The sequence below is a fragment of the Triticum dicoccoides genome, chromosome 2B, assembly GCF_002162155.2.
Source record: "Triticum dicoccoides isolate Atlit2015 ecotype Zavitan chromosome 2B, WEW_v2.0, whole genome shotgun sequence".
Taxonomy (NCBI): Eukaryota; Viridiplantae; Streptophyta; class Magnoliopsida; order Poales; family Poaceae; genus Triticum; species Triticum dicoccoides.
Genome location: NC_041383.1, coordinates 546,997,846 through 547,011,321, shown reverse-complemented (window position 1 = coordinate 547,011,321; position 13,476 = coordinate 546,997,846). Strand labels below are relative to the sequence as shown.

At 42.8% G+C, this 13,476-nt stretch overlaps 1 protein-coding gene across 1 annotated transcript; it reads right to left on the bottom strand.

Moving 5' to 3' along the window:
- Nucleotides 1-11,850: 11,850 nt before the first annotated feature.
- LOC119364775 lies at nucleotides 11,851-12,757 on the bottom strand. The gene has a single exon (XM_037630302.1). It carries the CDS (start codon nucleotides 12,661-12,663, stop codon nucleotides 12,085-12,087), a length of 579 nt encoding a protein of 192 aa, XP_037486199.1. The 5' UTR covers nucleotides 12,664-12,757; the 3' UTR covers nucleotides 11,851-12,084.
- Nucleotides 12,758-13,476: the final 719 nt, after the last annotated feature.

The window sequence follows — 13,476 nt, the reverse complement described above, 5'->3', positions numbered from 1 at the left end:
GTAACATGTTCGGGGTCACACATGGTTCTTGTCCAATACTTGGAGCCGGCCCGAGTAAACCAGCAGCAGGAATGATAATGGTGGCATTGATGGGCACATCACCTCACCATCCAAGAGCTCTGCCACCCTCCTTAGGCGGCACATGCCCTGCAAGGATATGGGTTGGCATGATGGCTCCCTAGGCAGCCATCGGTATCACCAAATGTGAATGTCCATCACGTTCCCGACGCGCCATATGATGCCCTTTTTCAAGGGCTCGAGGCCGTGCTGAATCGCCTGCCAAGTCGGAGACACATTCCCCGAGAATACCATATCTTCGAGGCGCCCGTAGTGATAGTATCGTGCCTTGAGAACCTGTGCACACAAGCTAGTAGGATTAGTTAGCAAACGCCAGGCCTGTCTCGCTAGGAGCTCCTGGTTGAAGAGGCGGAAATCTCTGAATCCCAAACCACCCTTGCTTTTCTGGGCTTGTATCCTCGGCCATGCTATCCAATGTGTTTTTCGCTTGCCTTCCGACGCCCCCTGATGACCCACAAGTATAGTGAATCTATCGTAATCCTTTCGATAAGTAAGAGTGTCGATCCCAACGAGGAGCAGAAGGAAATGACAAGCGGTTTTCAACAAGGTATTCTCTACAAGCACTGAAATTATCGGTAATAGATAGTTGTGTGGTAAAATAATTCGTAATGGGTAACAAGTACCAAAAGTAACTAAGGTGCAGCAAGGTGGCCCAATCCTTTTTGTAGCAAAGGACAAGCCTGGATGAACTCTTATATACAACGAAGCGCTCCTGAGGACACATGGAAATTATTGTCAAGTTAGTTTTCATCATGCTCATATGATTCACATTCGTTACTTTGATAATTTGATATGTGGGTGGATCTGTGCTTGGATGCTGCCCTTCCTTGGACAAGCCTCCCACTTATGATTAACCCCTCTCGCAAGCATCCACAACTATGAAAGAAGAATTAAGGTAAACCTAACCATAGCATGAAACATATGGATCTAAATTAGCCCCTTAAGAAACAACGCATAAATTAGGGTTTAACCTTCTGTAACTCTAGCAACCCATCATCTACTTATTACTTCCCAATGTCTTCCCCTAGGCCCAAATTATGGTGAAGTGTCATGTAGTCGATATTCATATAACACCACTAGAGAAAAGACAACATACATCTCATCAAAATATCGAACGAATACCAAATTCACATCTATACCTACTATTAAAGCAAGGCGATATTCTTGGTTTCGTCCCGCTTAGGTGATTTTATATTTAAGATATATAAGCGAGGTGGTACTATTTGTAGGAAAATCCACGCAATCCATTAAAATTTGTTTCGTACGTCGCTTGAAGCCCGAGCCTCAGCCTATTTTGTATATTACCTGGGCCAAAACCTCGCCCGTTTCATACGTCACCTGGGCCAAAAGTCCCAATGTGGCTGGGCTTCTGAGGGAGTGAAAAAAAAGTTGGCGTATCATGGTCTCGAGATTGCGACGTCCTCTTCAAAGCCTATTAGTGCCACAAATTGAGCTATATCACGTCTGTGATTTAGAAAAATATAGCTATGCCACATTTGTGCTCTTTTGATTAATAGTCCCACGTAACTTTTTTTATAACAAATCACATCAACTTATGTATGCATGAGTTGCGAGAATTAACAAGCTGTTGAGGCATCACTAGAGGATGCGTTTATTGAACAGAAAAGAAATTAGCGAGGAATCTGGAGGAAAAGTAGAGCAGCCTTGAGAGGTGACCATGGATGCATGTTATGGGAAATTAGGCATACCAATAAAAGATGTGCAAAAGAAAAAGAAAGCAAGGCGCACAATATTTAATCATTTCGAAGCCCAGCAGTCTGAAATAAACTGTTTTTTCAAATGACCAATCCGATTTTAATGGGGAAAAGCAAGCGCCCTAATTGAGAAATCTTTCATAGTGTGTTTAAGACCATGGCTTGCGCTCCCCGTCGTCGCCGGATGGCATTGTTTGGATGTTGTCGTGTTGTGTTGATGAATGTTTCAATAGACACACTAATTTATCTCCCGTTGCAAGGCACGGGCATATGTGCTAGTGATTACTTATAACAAGAATTCTCCCATGTCCTCAGGAACCATCGTAACTACTCACAAAGCATATTCATGTTCATAATTAGAGGAGTATTAATTATCATTAAGGATCTGAACATATGATCTTCCACCGAATAAACCAACTAGCATCAACTACAAGGAGTAATCAACACTACTAGCAACTCACAGGTACCAATCAGAGGTTTTGAGACAAAGATCGGATACAAGAGATGGACTAGGGTTTGAGAGGAGATGATGCTGGTAAAGATGTTGATGGAGATTGACCCCTTCTCAATGAGAGGATCATTGGTGATGACGATGGTGATGATTTCCCCCTCCTGGAGGGATGTTTCCCCGGCAGAACAGCTCCTCCGGAGCCCTATATTGGTTCTGCCCAGGTTCCGCCTCGAGACGGCGGTGCTTCATCCCGAAAGCTTTCTTCTTATTTTTTTCCAGGTCAAAACACACCATATAGTAGAAGATGGGCATCGGGGGCCTGCCAGGGGGCCCACAAGACCAGAGGGCGCGCCCAGGGGGTAGGGCGCATCCTCCATCCTTCTGGATGGAAGGTGCCCCTCCCTCTGGTGCTTTCTTCGCCCAATATTGTTTATATTCCAAAAAAAATCTCTGTGAAGTTTCTGGACTTTTGGAGTTGTGCAGAATAGGTCTGTAATAGTTGCTCCTTTTTCAGTCCAGAATTTCAGCAGCCGGCATTCTCCCTCTTCATGTAAACCTTATAAATAAAGAGAGAAAAGGCACAAGTATTGTGATAGAATGTGTAATAACAGCCCATAATGCAATAAATATCAATATAAAAGCATGATGCAAAATGGACGTATCATCCCCCACCAAAAATTCCGGACCATTATGTTCAGATCATCGCAGACAGACATAGGTAACTTGAAAACACCCATAATATACGTAGGGATGTCATGAGCTACTGCTTTGATCATAGTCTCCTTGCCAACCAAAGAGAGGGTGTCGCTCCATGCAATAATCCTTTTCAACAACCAGGACTGCAGATTCTGAAATTTACCTCGCGACATGCGACCCTCAGGCATTGGAAGGCCTAGGTGCTTTTTCTCAAAAGTAACAGTACCAATATGGAGAATATCTCTCACCACGTCTTGCACAATCGCTGGACACGAAGTGCCAAACAGGGTACTACATTTAGACGGATCAATATATTGTCCAGTGGCCTTTGCATATGCATTTAACACTTGTTGGACCTTTCTAGCTTGGTCCGCCTCCGCCTTGAAGAAGAGCAATGTATCGTTTGCGAATAATAAGTTAGACACGCCCGACGCTCTTCGGCAAATTTTTAGTGGGGTATAATCTCCTCTTTCCTCTCCATCTTTCAACAAAGTAGATAGAACGTGAGCCACAAACAGGAACAAAAACAGGGACAAAGGATCACCTTGTCGTAACCCACACAACGGTGCAAATGATTTCAAGAGGGTTCCATTGAGTTTCACTATGTATCTCATCGAGGTGTCGCAAGCCATAATACAGTCCACCCATCGGCGAGCGAAGCTCATATTTTTCATCATTCGCTCCAAGAAGATCCAGTCCACCCTATCATAAGCTTTTGATAAATCCAGCTTATATGCACAAAAGCTCTTGCTAGGGTCCTACTCCGACTGAATAAAGTGGAAACACTCAAAGGCAATTAGTGCATTATCTGTAATCATTCTTCCAGGGACAAAGGCACTTTGTTGAGGTGAGATAATATCATCCAAAATAGGTCTCAGTCGATTCACCAAACACTTTGACACCACCTTATATATGACATTGCATAGGCTTGTTAGATGGAACTCAATTAGCCTCTCCGGATTATCCACCTTTGGGATGAGAACAATGGAAGTGTCATTCACCCCCTCGGGCATGATCCATGCTAATGTGTTTCAACGAACTTGTTCTAGGACACAACCGAAAGAAAAGAAAACTAAGTTGGAAGCACATTTTTTTCCACTTTTTTCCCTTTCCAAGAGGCACAGTCATGCCCCTCGCGGAATCAAATATGTGCTTTCACAAGAAGCAAATATGTACTTCTCGCGGAAACGTTTTTTTAATTTTCGAGAGGTGCATCCCATGGAAGCAGGAACACAAACATGTTTTTCCCTTTCCGGTGCCCCTCGCGGAAGCAAATCTATATCTCTCGTGGAAGAAGAAAAAAGTGTTTTAAAAATATTTTTTGAGAATATGTGCCTCAATGAGAAGCTAATATGTGCCTCGTGTGGAAGCAAAAAAACATGTTTTTTTTCTTTTCCAAGACGCACAGTTGTGCCTTTCGTGTAAACAAACATGTGCCTTCCGTGGTAGGAAAAAGATACACATTTTTTTCTTTTTGAGAAGTATAGTTGTGCCTCCACGAGAAGCTAATTTGTGCCTCACGTGGTAGACAAAAAATATGCGTTCTTTGCTTTTTGAGATGTATAGTTGTGCCTATCGTGGAAGCAGATATGTGCCTCCATGAGAAGCAAACATGTTTTTTTTGCGAGCACGTGCAAGTATGTATACAAAAAATGTTCCCGAATTTGAAAAAGTTCATGAATTTAAAACAAGTACACAAAAATGGAAAAGTTCATGAAATTCAAATTTTGTTTATGAATTTGAAAAAAATCGTAAAATTTGAAAAAAAAGTTTGTTGGATTAGAAAAGGTTTACAAATTTTAAAAAAGTTCTCATGTTTGAAAAAAAGATCATCAATTTCGGGAAAAAAATTCATGGCTTTGAAAAAGGTCCATCGGTTTTGAAGAAAAATTCACATATTTGGAAAATGTTCACGGATTTTGGAAAAGAAGTACATTATAAAAGTTGTAAAAATTTGAAAAACACACAAAACTGGAACAAAAGTTCCGGATTTTGAACAAAAGTTGCAAAATTTTGAAAAAATTCACGGGTTTTAAAAGGTTTATGAAATTTAAAAAAACGTAATAGAAAGATAGCAAAAAATGGATTTGATTTAATGTTTGTGTAAATAGGAAAAAGTTCACACATTTAAAATAGAAAACAATAAATAGGGGGGGAAAACAGCCGAAGAAAAATGAAAAAACCTCCTTTGTGTGTTACAAGTTGACGCTCAACAGGGAAGAAAAATAGCAGTAGGTAGGAAAATCCTATATGCCGCTTGCTGCGTCAAACTGCCGGCGCTTCGCACAGGCGACCGACCGAGCAGCAACGCGACGGGCCGGCCCGTTTAACCGTTCCAACTCCCGGTTTTGGGAACCTTCTAGAGGGTCCAGCTGGGTTTTCCTGGTTTTGGGAACCTTCTAGAAGGTTCCTGAAACTGTTTTTTATTTTTATTTTATATTTTTATTTTTTGTTTTCAAGTTTATTTTTCTTTTTCAAAAATGTTCGGATTTTTTTTGGAAAATGTTCATGCTTTTAAAAAAATGTTCAAAATTTGCAACAATGATCGGGTTTTCAAATTTTGTTTGGAATTTTCAAATTTTTGTTTCTAATTCAAAAAAATGTTCTCGTGTTCTATTTATTTACTTATTTTAAAAATGTTCGTGTTTAAAAAATATTGAGGAATTTTCAGAAAATTTTCTTGCTTACAAAATTCGTTCATTATTTCGGAAATTGTTCGTCTTTCAAAAATTGTTCGCATTCTCAAAATTTGTTCGTGATTTCATAAACTGTTCGTGTCTCAAAAACTGTTCATGTTTTTAGAAATTGTTAATTTTCTCAAAAACTTATCATGTTTTGAAGTATTGTTTGAGTGTTTCAAAAAATGTTCCCATTTCAATATTTGTTCAGAAAATTTAAATATGTTTTTATTCTCAAATTTTGTTTGGAGTTTCAAAAAAAATCTCCAGTTTTTCAAAAAATGTTTGCGTTTCAATTTTTTGTTCGGAATTACAGAGAAATGCTCCAGTTTTGAATAAAATGATCGTGTTTTCAAATTTTGTTCCAGAAGTTCAAAAATTGTTTGTGTTCCAATTTTCTGTTGAATTTTAGAAAATGTTCACATTTTCACTTTTTTGATTGTTTAAAAAAGCGTGTTTCTAAAAAATTTCATTATTAAAAGTTCCCGTTGTTTAAAAATGTTTGAGTTTTTAAATGTTTGCGTTTCAGAAACATTCTCCTTTTTTCAAAAAAAATCTATTTTTTAAAAAATGTATCCTCGTTGGTGTTCGTTCTTAAGAAGTTCGCGCAGAACTATAGTTAACGATGTGTGGTAGCTCAACTGGTAATTGTACTTCTTTTACGACTGGAGGTCCAAGGTTCGATTCTCATGAAGTCTCTCACTTTTTTTAGGTTTCTGCTGTACGCTAACTTGGGCCGGCCCAGTCGGGGCGCCCCGTGTGCGTCAGCGCGCTGTTGGACACAATGAGCGTCCAATAGGAGGTAGTCACGAAAGGCGAGGTGTCCCGGCTGGTTATCGTGCTTAGTATTGAACCTTTTTTTCAGTAAAGCTTAGTATTGATCTGTGAAGAGGTTTAGAGATCAGATTCCATGTAAATGAAATGGGCCCAGCCCAAACTGGATGAGGAGGACACGCTGATTTGTAAAATAGCCTTTAACTGGCGCTGAGGGTACCAAATAGGAAATGGGATCAGTCCCCTCGAACGACGTCTGATCGCGAGAGAGTTGTATGTCGCTTCGAACCTCCTACTTGCCAATCTGCACGCCAAATAGTGAGGACACGCGCACCCCCGCTCTCCCGCAAGCGTTCTTTTTTTTTTTAACAAAGGAGAGGCACTCAAGGCGCCAATTTCATTTCAAATCAAGCTTAATTACTACTCCCTCCGTCCGGAAATACTCGTCGGAGAAATGGATGTATCTAGACATATTTTAGTTCTAGATACATCCATTTTTATCAATTTCTTCGACAAGTATTTTGGAACGGAGGGAGTACATGATACAACAAAGATTACACCTCCTGGGCAATCAAACAGAAACAAATGTTGCAAGAAGAACAGCTAAATTGCGCCTATGAGCTTGACTGGAACATCTAAAGACAGGTTCCATATTGAAAGTAAGAACCTGGCAAGCACCATAGCAGGCTACACCTAAAATAACTGCACAAATGTGCACTTTGTAGCTGAAGTAACGAGCAAGATGATGCCTAATCGGCCATCAAGACCACACCGTGATGCTATGTCAAATTGTCCATGTAAAAACATGACTTTCTGCAAATTAAGACTTCCTGAAAATTGAGCTGACTCACATCCACCACAAAAGCTGGAGAGCTGCAGTTTCATCGAGAATAGGGTAAAGGTCCTGTGGTATGTAGACTTATGTCATGAAGCTGCTTGTTGATGCGCCTTCCACCAAATGATCAAAAGCTTGAAGTCCAGTATGATGCAAGCGTGATTTTCCTATAGTTTGTTGAAATGTGATATGGGACTGGAGCCCATATGACAATTTCAGATTTGATCTCTAAGGGCCCATGTAGGTGGCATGACAAGGTGGTGGAAAGTTTAGTCCCACCATGCTAGTGGCAGGAAAGTTGGAGTGGTTTATAAGGGTGGCTCTTCTACATACTATTGAAACTTGAGAAGAGAAGAGGCCCTCTCACGCTCCTCATCCGCCGCCGTGCCGCGCCGCGGGTTGCGGGAATGAGCCGAGCCGAGCTCACACCTATGCGCAGCAGGGCCACGATCTGAGACGTCAGATCGTGACCCTAGCCGCCATGATCAGATCACATCTGCTCCACGCGAACAGCCCGCCGTCGTTCCTTTACTGCTGCTGTCGCCGGTGACTCCATCCCGTCTGCCGCGTACACGGTCGACGGGAGAGCAGGTCTTCGAAACTCCATCTCTCTGGTTCATGTACGGGAGAGAGACGAATAGGTTATTTGGAAGCGACTACGCGATTGCTTGCCTCCGATCCACTACTTCCTCTACGTCTGCGTCGTCTCCGTCATCACCATGTCCAGCGACGCCGAACGCGCCGCCGCCGAGAAGACCGAGGCCGACAAGAAGGCCGCCGAGGACACTTCTGCTGCTGCTGCTACCGTGGCGGCGGCTTCTGCATGGCCTACTGGAGGGTATACCGCGTTTATCTCTCTCCTGATAATTTCTGTATTAGCAGTGCTAGCATCATGTGTAGGTTTGTATACTATTTGCGTAGTACGTGCTTGTTTAAATCAGTACCAGTATGTTGTTGGTTCTGTCAATGCCATGCTAGTTATCTACTTATGGATTAAATTAGTCGAAAAATTGCCTATTTTCTTAGCATAGTTTTATATGCGTCAGAGTAAATCCAAGGACCTACAATTTGAGCTTACAACATGGAGAACAAAACCCTGAAAATTAAAACCAGCGAGAAGAGAAACTACAGGGAAAGACAAATTCCTATGAGATGAAGCAAAGCAGCAAATGTCAGGCTCTGTAGAGGATCTAAGAACTTGATGAGCTAGATTATGAGCAATACCATTGATCTCTCTTGAAATGTGATACTCCTGTGGTTGGAAATCCTTAGTACAGGAGAAAATTTCAGCAAGAGAGTTCCTAATTTTTTTTGAGAGCTGCAAGAGAGTTCCTAATGGACCAAGGGGTAGAAATCGCTAGTACATTTTTGTCGGCCGCTGCTTCCCGCAAACGTTCTTGGGCCAGCCCATGCGGGAGGTGGGATGCCTTTTTCATTTGTTTTCCATTTTTCCCCTTTTCTGTTTTTTCTCTTTAAAATTATTCAACATTTCGAAAAGTTACCTATTGCAAAAAGTAGCAAAAATTAAAATATATTCTTAGTAATAAATAAATATCCGTGAATTCATAAAATGTTGAAGAAATCATATGGATTCAAAAAATGTTCGCATTTTCCATAATGTTCATGATTTTGACAAAATGTTCGGAAAAATATAAGAATGTTCGTTATTCAAAAAATGTTCGTGAATTTTAAAAAATATTAACGGATTGAGAAATGTTCAAGAATTTTCAGAAAAAGTTCAAAAATATCAAAAAATCTGCACAAATTTCATAAATTGTTCCCAAATTTCAAAGAAGTTCACCGATTCAAAGAATGTTTGCTGATTCAAAAAATATTCTTTAATTTCAAAACATTTTTTATTAACAAAATATTAGGGAATTTCTAAAAGTGTCCCCACAATTCAAAAAATGTTCGTCAATTCAATACAAGTTTGCCTATTAAATAAATGTTCACGAGTTTAAAAAATATTCACAATTTCAGAAAATGTTGGCAAATTTGTAATTGATGCTCGTGATTTCAAAAAATGTTAGCAAATCTATAAAAAATGTTGACAAATTTGAAAGAAGTTTGAGAATGAAAAAAATAAAGAAAAAGAAAAATTAAAGAAAAATGAAAAATATTTAACATAGACTGATATTGTGTGAATGGGTTAAAAAATCAATTTTTTCGAACATTTTTGAACACGTTACGGGCGTCCGGTGCACCGATAGCATCACAAGCACCGGTGCACCAGATACTTTCCCGACCCATACGTTGGATAGTCATGCGAGGGGGTGTGTGCTATGTCGTTATACAACGACCTATACACCAAATAGAAACCACTATCTTGAGAGCTTCAAGTAGTTTATGGCTTCTGCTCGTCTACAAGGTATTCTTTACGGATTAAAGGTTAAAAGATATAAGTTTATAAACATCAGTGTCACACGGCTAGTATGGTAGTACAAAAAAATTGTATCGGAGATGTAGATTTCGGGTCATCTACAGATTGTGCAATCTCTAGGGCGACACCTCGAGCCTCACATCCTTCATATTCAACTTCCTCATCAGAAGAGATATCTCCTTGCGGCATTGCACTCGCCCATCTAAAAGAATAGGTAAGCTCTAAATCAACGGGTTCCAGACCCTTTTCCTTGAATATTTGTGACATATGAGTTGCATTCTCCTTGATGTTTCGTATCCCAATCTTCTCATACTAAATCAAGGCAAATCAACTGCAATCAAAGATGAAAGGATCAACAAGTATACAATCTCGATATGTAGTCGCATACTGAAGTACAATAACACATAAGTACATAGACAATATGAATGTAAAATGACATTCTTCTTAATCAAGGTATATTCATAGTTTCAAATGACTTGAACAACTTAAGTAAATCAGAGCATATCTAGCTGATCTCTTCAAATTTATGCCCTTGTATGGAATCTTATCCCTTATATGGACACTAATTTGAACATTCATAGCTCAATTTGATTCAAACTACATGGCAAACATGAATATAACCGTGGCTAGCTCAAATACTCTCGGCCAAACACCTGAACCATAACTTTGCGGAACATGTATACTGAATCAAGGCTTGTGGACTCACTCATGCGTTGTACTCATCAACAAGATCATCAGGAACTCCATATGCAAGCATCCGAACAGATGCAGTGCATTTCTGATAAAAGGAGAATCCAATCTTACCAAGGGCATCTGGCTTGCATTCAAAGTAATCATCATAGCCCACCACTCCCCCTCGAATATGGTTGAACAATGGTCTCGCCATCCGGAATCGTCGCCGGAAAAGCTTGCCAGGGAATAGTGGCTTTGTGCAATGGAAATAATGTTAAAGTGTAGGACATGGCCCCATTCTCTGTTATGATTCAAACCAGGCGCATGGCCCTTTACAGACCCCCCCCCCCCTCCTAAACAATGGTTGCAATTTTGAAATGTGTTCATTGACAAGAATTGTAGCAACCAAAGCATCATTCACCTCGTCGGACGATTCTTCAGACAATGATGTACAGATGATGTTATTGTAAAAGAAAACATCCAGGCTATCTACCATGATCCTTCAGAGTTATGAATTTGTACTCCTAAATAGGCCGAGCAAATGGCCGAATACCTTGTGGGCGGCGAAGTCACATGCATTGGCGAGTCTCGGCTGGTGAAGACTCCCGTCCTGGCCGCCGGGAGCTGGGCCGTCAAACACAATGTCCTTTGGCGGTGGCGGTGGCGGTGGTGTGCGGAGGGCGGCAAAGAGATGTAGGGTGCGGACCGCGAGGTACACCATCAGCGGCAAGAAGTGGAAACAACCCCGGCGGTGGTGGCTGGGTGGGGGCGAGGGTGTTGAAGAGGACGAAAGCGGGTGGCGACGACGAGGGCAAAGAGGACGAGGAAGGTCGAAATCGGTGGGGTAGGAGGAGGACAACGCAAGCATCCGCGACGTGTCCGCACGGGAGAAAAGAGAAGGGGATAGAGGAGTGGAAATCCATGTCAGCCGAATAGGGGCCAAGGCAGAGCAAACATCGCATGCAAATACTACCGGGTGCCTTTTGTGCTCGTGATTTCAAATCACAAGCTAAAAATGACGTCAGGACATGGTTGTTGTGTACATCAGGTTACTATGTTGTCTCTTTGTATGTGTCCAGTGGCAATCAGGAGACATGAAACGAGCAGGCTTTGGAAACGAGCAGGCTTTGGATAAAACAGGGGAAGAAAATGGGACCCAAGACAGAAAACTTCGCTGGAGCAGAAGTTTTTTGGGTCAAATATTATCGAAATTCCGATTCAAGAATCATTTCAGAAATAATGAGTGTGCGTGTCCCGGAAGCGAATTGCAAGGATGCCCGTACTGAAAAGGAAGCCGTATTTTTGGTCAGATCTGGTAATATTTCAGATAAAGAAATATTTGTTGGTTCGGTCCTATAGCAAAAATGCTAGACATACAAAGATTTGTAAAAGACTGTAAACTGTTTCCATCTAACAACCAATCACAAACCTCTCCCCCTTGATTTTCAGGGGAGTGGGCCGTCCCGCTCACCTGTTGACCAATGAAAACTGACCCACCCTGTAAAAACCTGTAAACTGTTTGTACGTGTAGCATTGCCGGACCTATAGTATTGATAACATTTTTATCGAGATGACCAAAATGGAGTCGATTGAACATGAATTTCAAATAATGTTATAGAGGTGCAACAGCTGCAGTACAACATAATCATATACCACACCACACAATACAACCCAATAAACGAATAATAATATCACCAAACACTAGTCTTTCTCCCAAGAACTATGAGTTCTCAGTTCTTCTCGCCTTCAGACACCCCTCCCCCCACATCATAAATTCCTTGCTGCATCATTATCCTTGAAGCGGATCAGACCTGGAATGGCCACGGCCAGTTGCCGGCGCCATCCTCGCCGCCGACCTTGGCGCTGCGGCGCATGGGGTTGCCGCCGCACTCCCTGTCGACGTAGGCGTAGTACCTGAGGACGAATGCGAGCGCGAGGGCGACCCACTCGAGGCAGAAGATGGCGATGCCGAGCCCGCCGATCATGCGCAGGATGACGGCGCCGTCCTCCTCGCGGACGTAGGACCGGAGCCCGTCGGCGAGGAACTCGGCGGTGCGGGAGAAGGCGAGCACGGCGGCGGCGCCCTGCAGGATGGACACGACGACGGTGGCGGACATGTGGGCGGTGTACACGCGGCCGCGCGGCGGGTCGGGCGCCGCGATGACGGCGCACCCGGCCACGGCGGCCGCCACGGTGAGCGCGTGGAGCAGGATGAGGAGGAAGCCGTCGACGGAGGGCACGAGGCGGAGCGAGAGCGTGAGGAAGCCGCACCCGGACGCCGCGCCGAGGATCATGTAGTTTGAGACGAGGAAGGCGCGGCGCGCGCGGCGGTGGGCCGGGGACGCCGAGTCGCCCGCCGGCGGCGCGATCACCGAGAGGCCCATGCTTGCGGCGGCGGCTGAGCGAGGAGAGCGAGCCGGAGGGAGAGGAGCGAGGCTTGTGAGTGAGGAGGGGGAGTGAGGTGTGGTGATTTGGGGAAGATGCGTGGGGATTAAATGGGGGTGGGGGAGCAGGGATCCTACCGTTTGAGGAAGAGACGAAGAGGGAGCGGAGCATCAACGGCTAGTTTGAAAAAAGGAGAAGGGAGGGTGGCTGGCCGGCCGTTGGAGAGGCGCGCGGCCGGGGCTGGGCAGCCACATTTGCCGTGGACTCGACGGGAGCCGTGGGGCAGGTGTGTCGGTAGCGAAACCTGGCAAAAGAATTTTCCCGTTGGCTTAGGTGGAGTGTGGACCGGTAGCGAGTTTCCACTCGTGCGTTTTGATTTATTTAATTTTTGAAAATCTCTCGTGCGTTTTGATTTATTTATTTTGAACATCAAGAGACTTTATTCCTCAAATAAAAGCAAGATCGTTTACAATTGATGAGAAATAAAGTCCCGAATATCACTATCCCAAAACTCATAAGCTCTAGAACAAAGGAAACTATTTGCTATACTATCAGCAACAGAATTTGCTTCAATAAAACAGTGAACCACATCCACTTTTTTTGAACATCTTGCCTGCCTAGTAAAAATTAACTTCAAAATCAGTTACTATTTTTTTCAAGTTAACAAGACCTGGCCCTTCCCTTAAAAAATGACCTAAAATTTGAGGAATGACCCTCAAATGCACCCCAACTGACTCAAATTTTCTTACTCGCATATTTTTCTCATTAAATGCGGAAAGCTTGAAGGGAGAACTTTCAACTTCCAAGTGGCC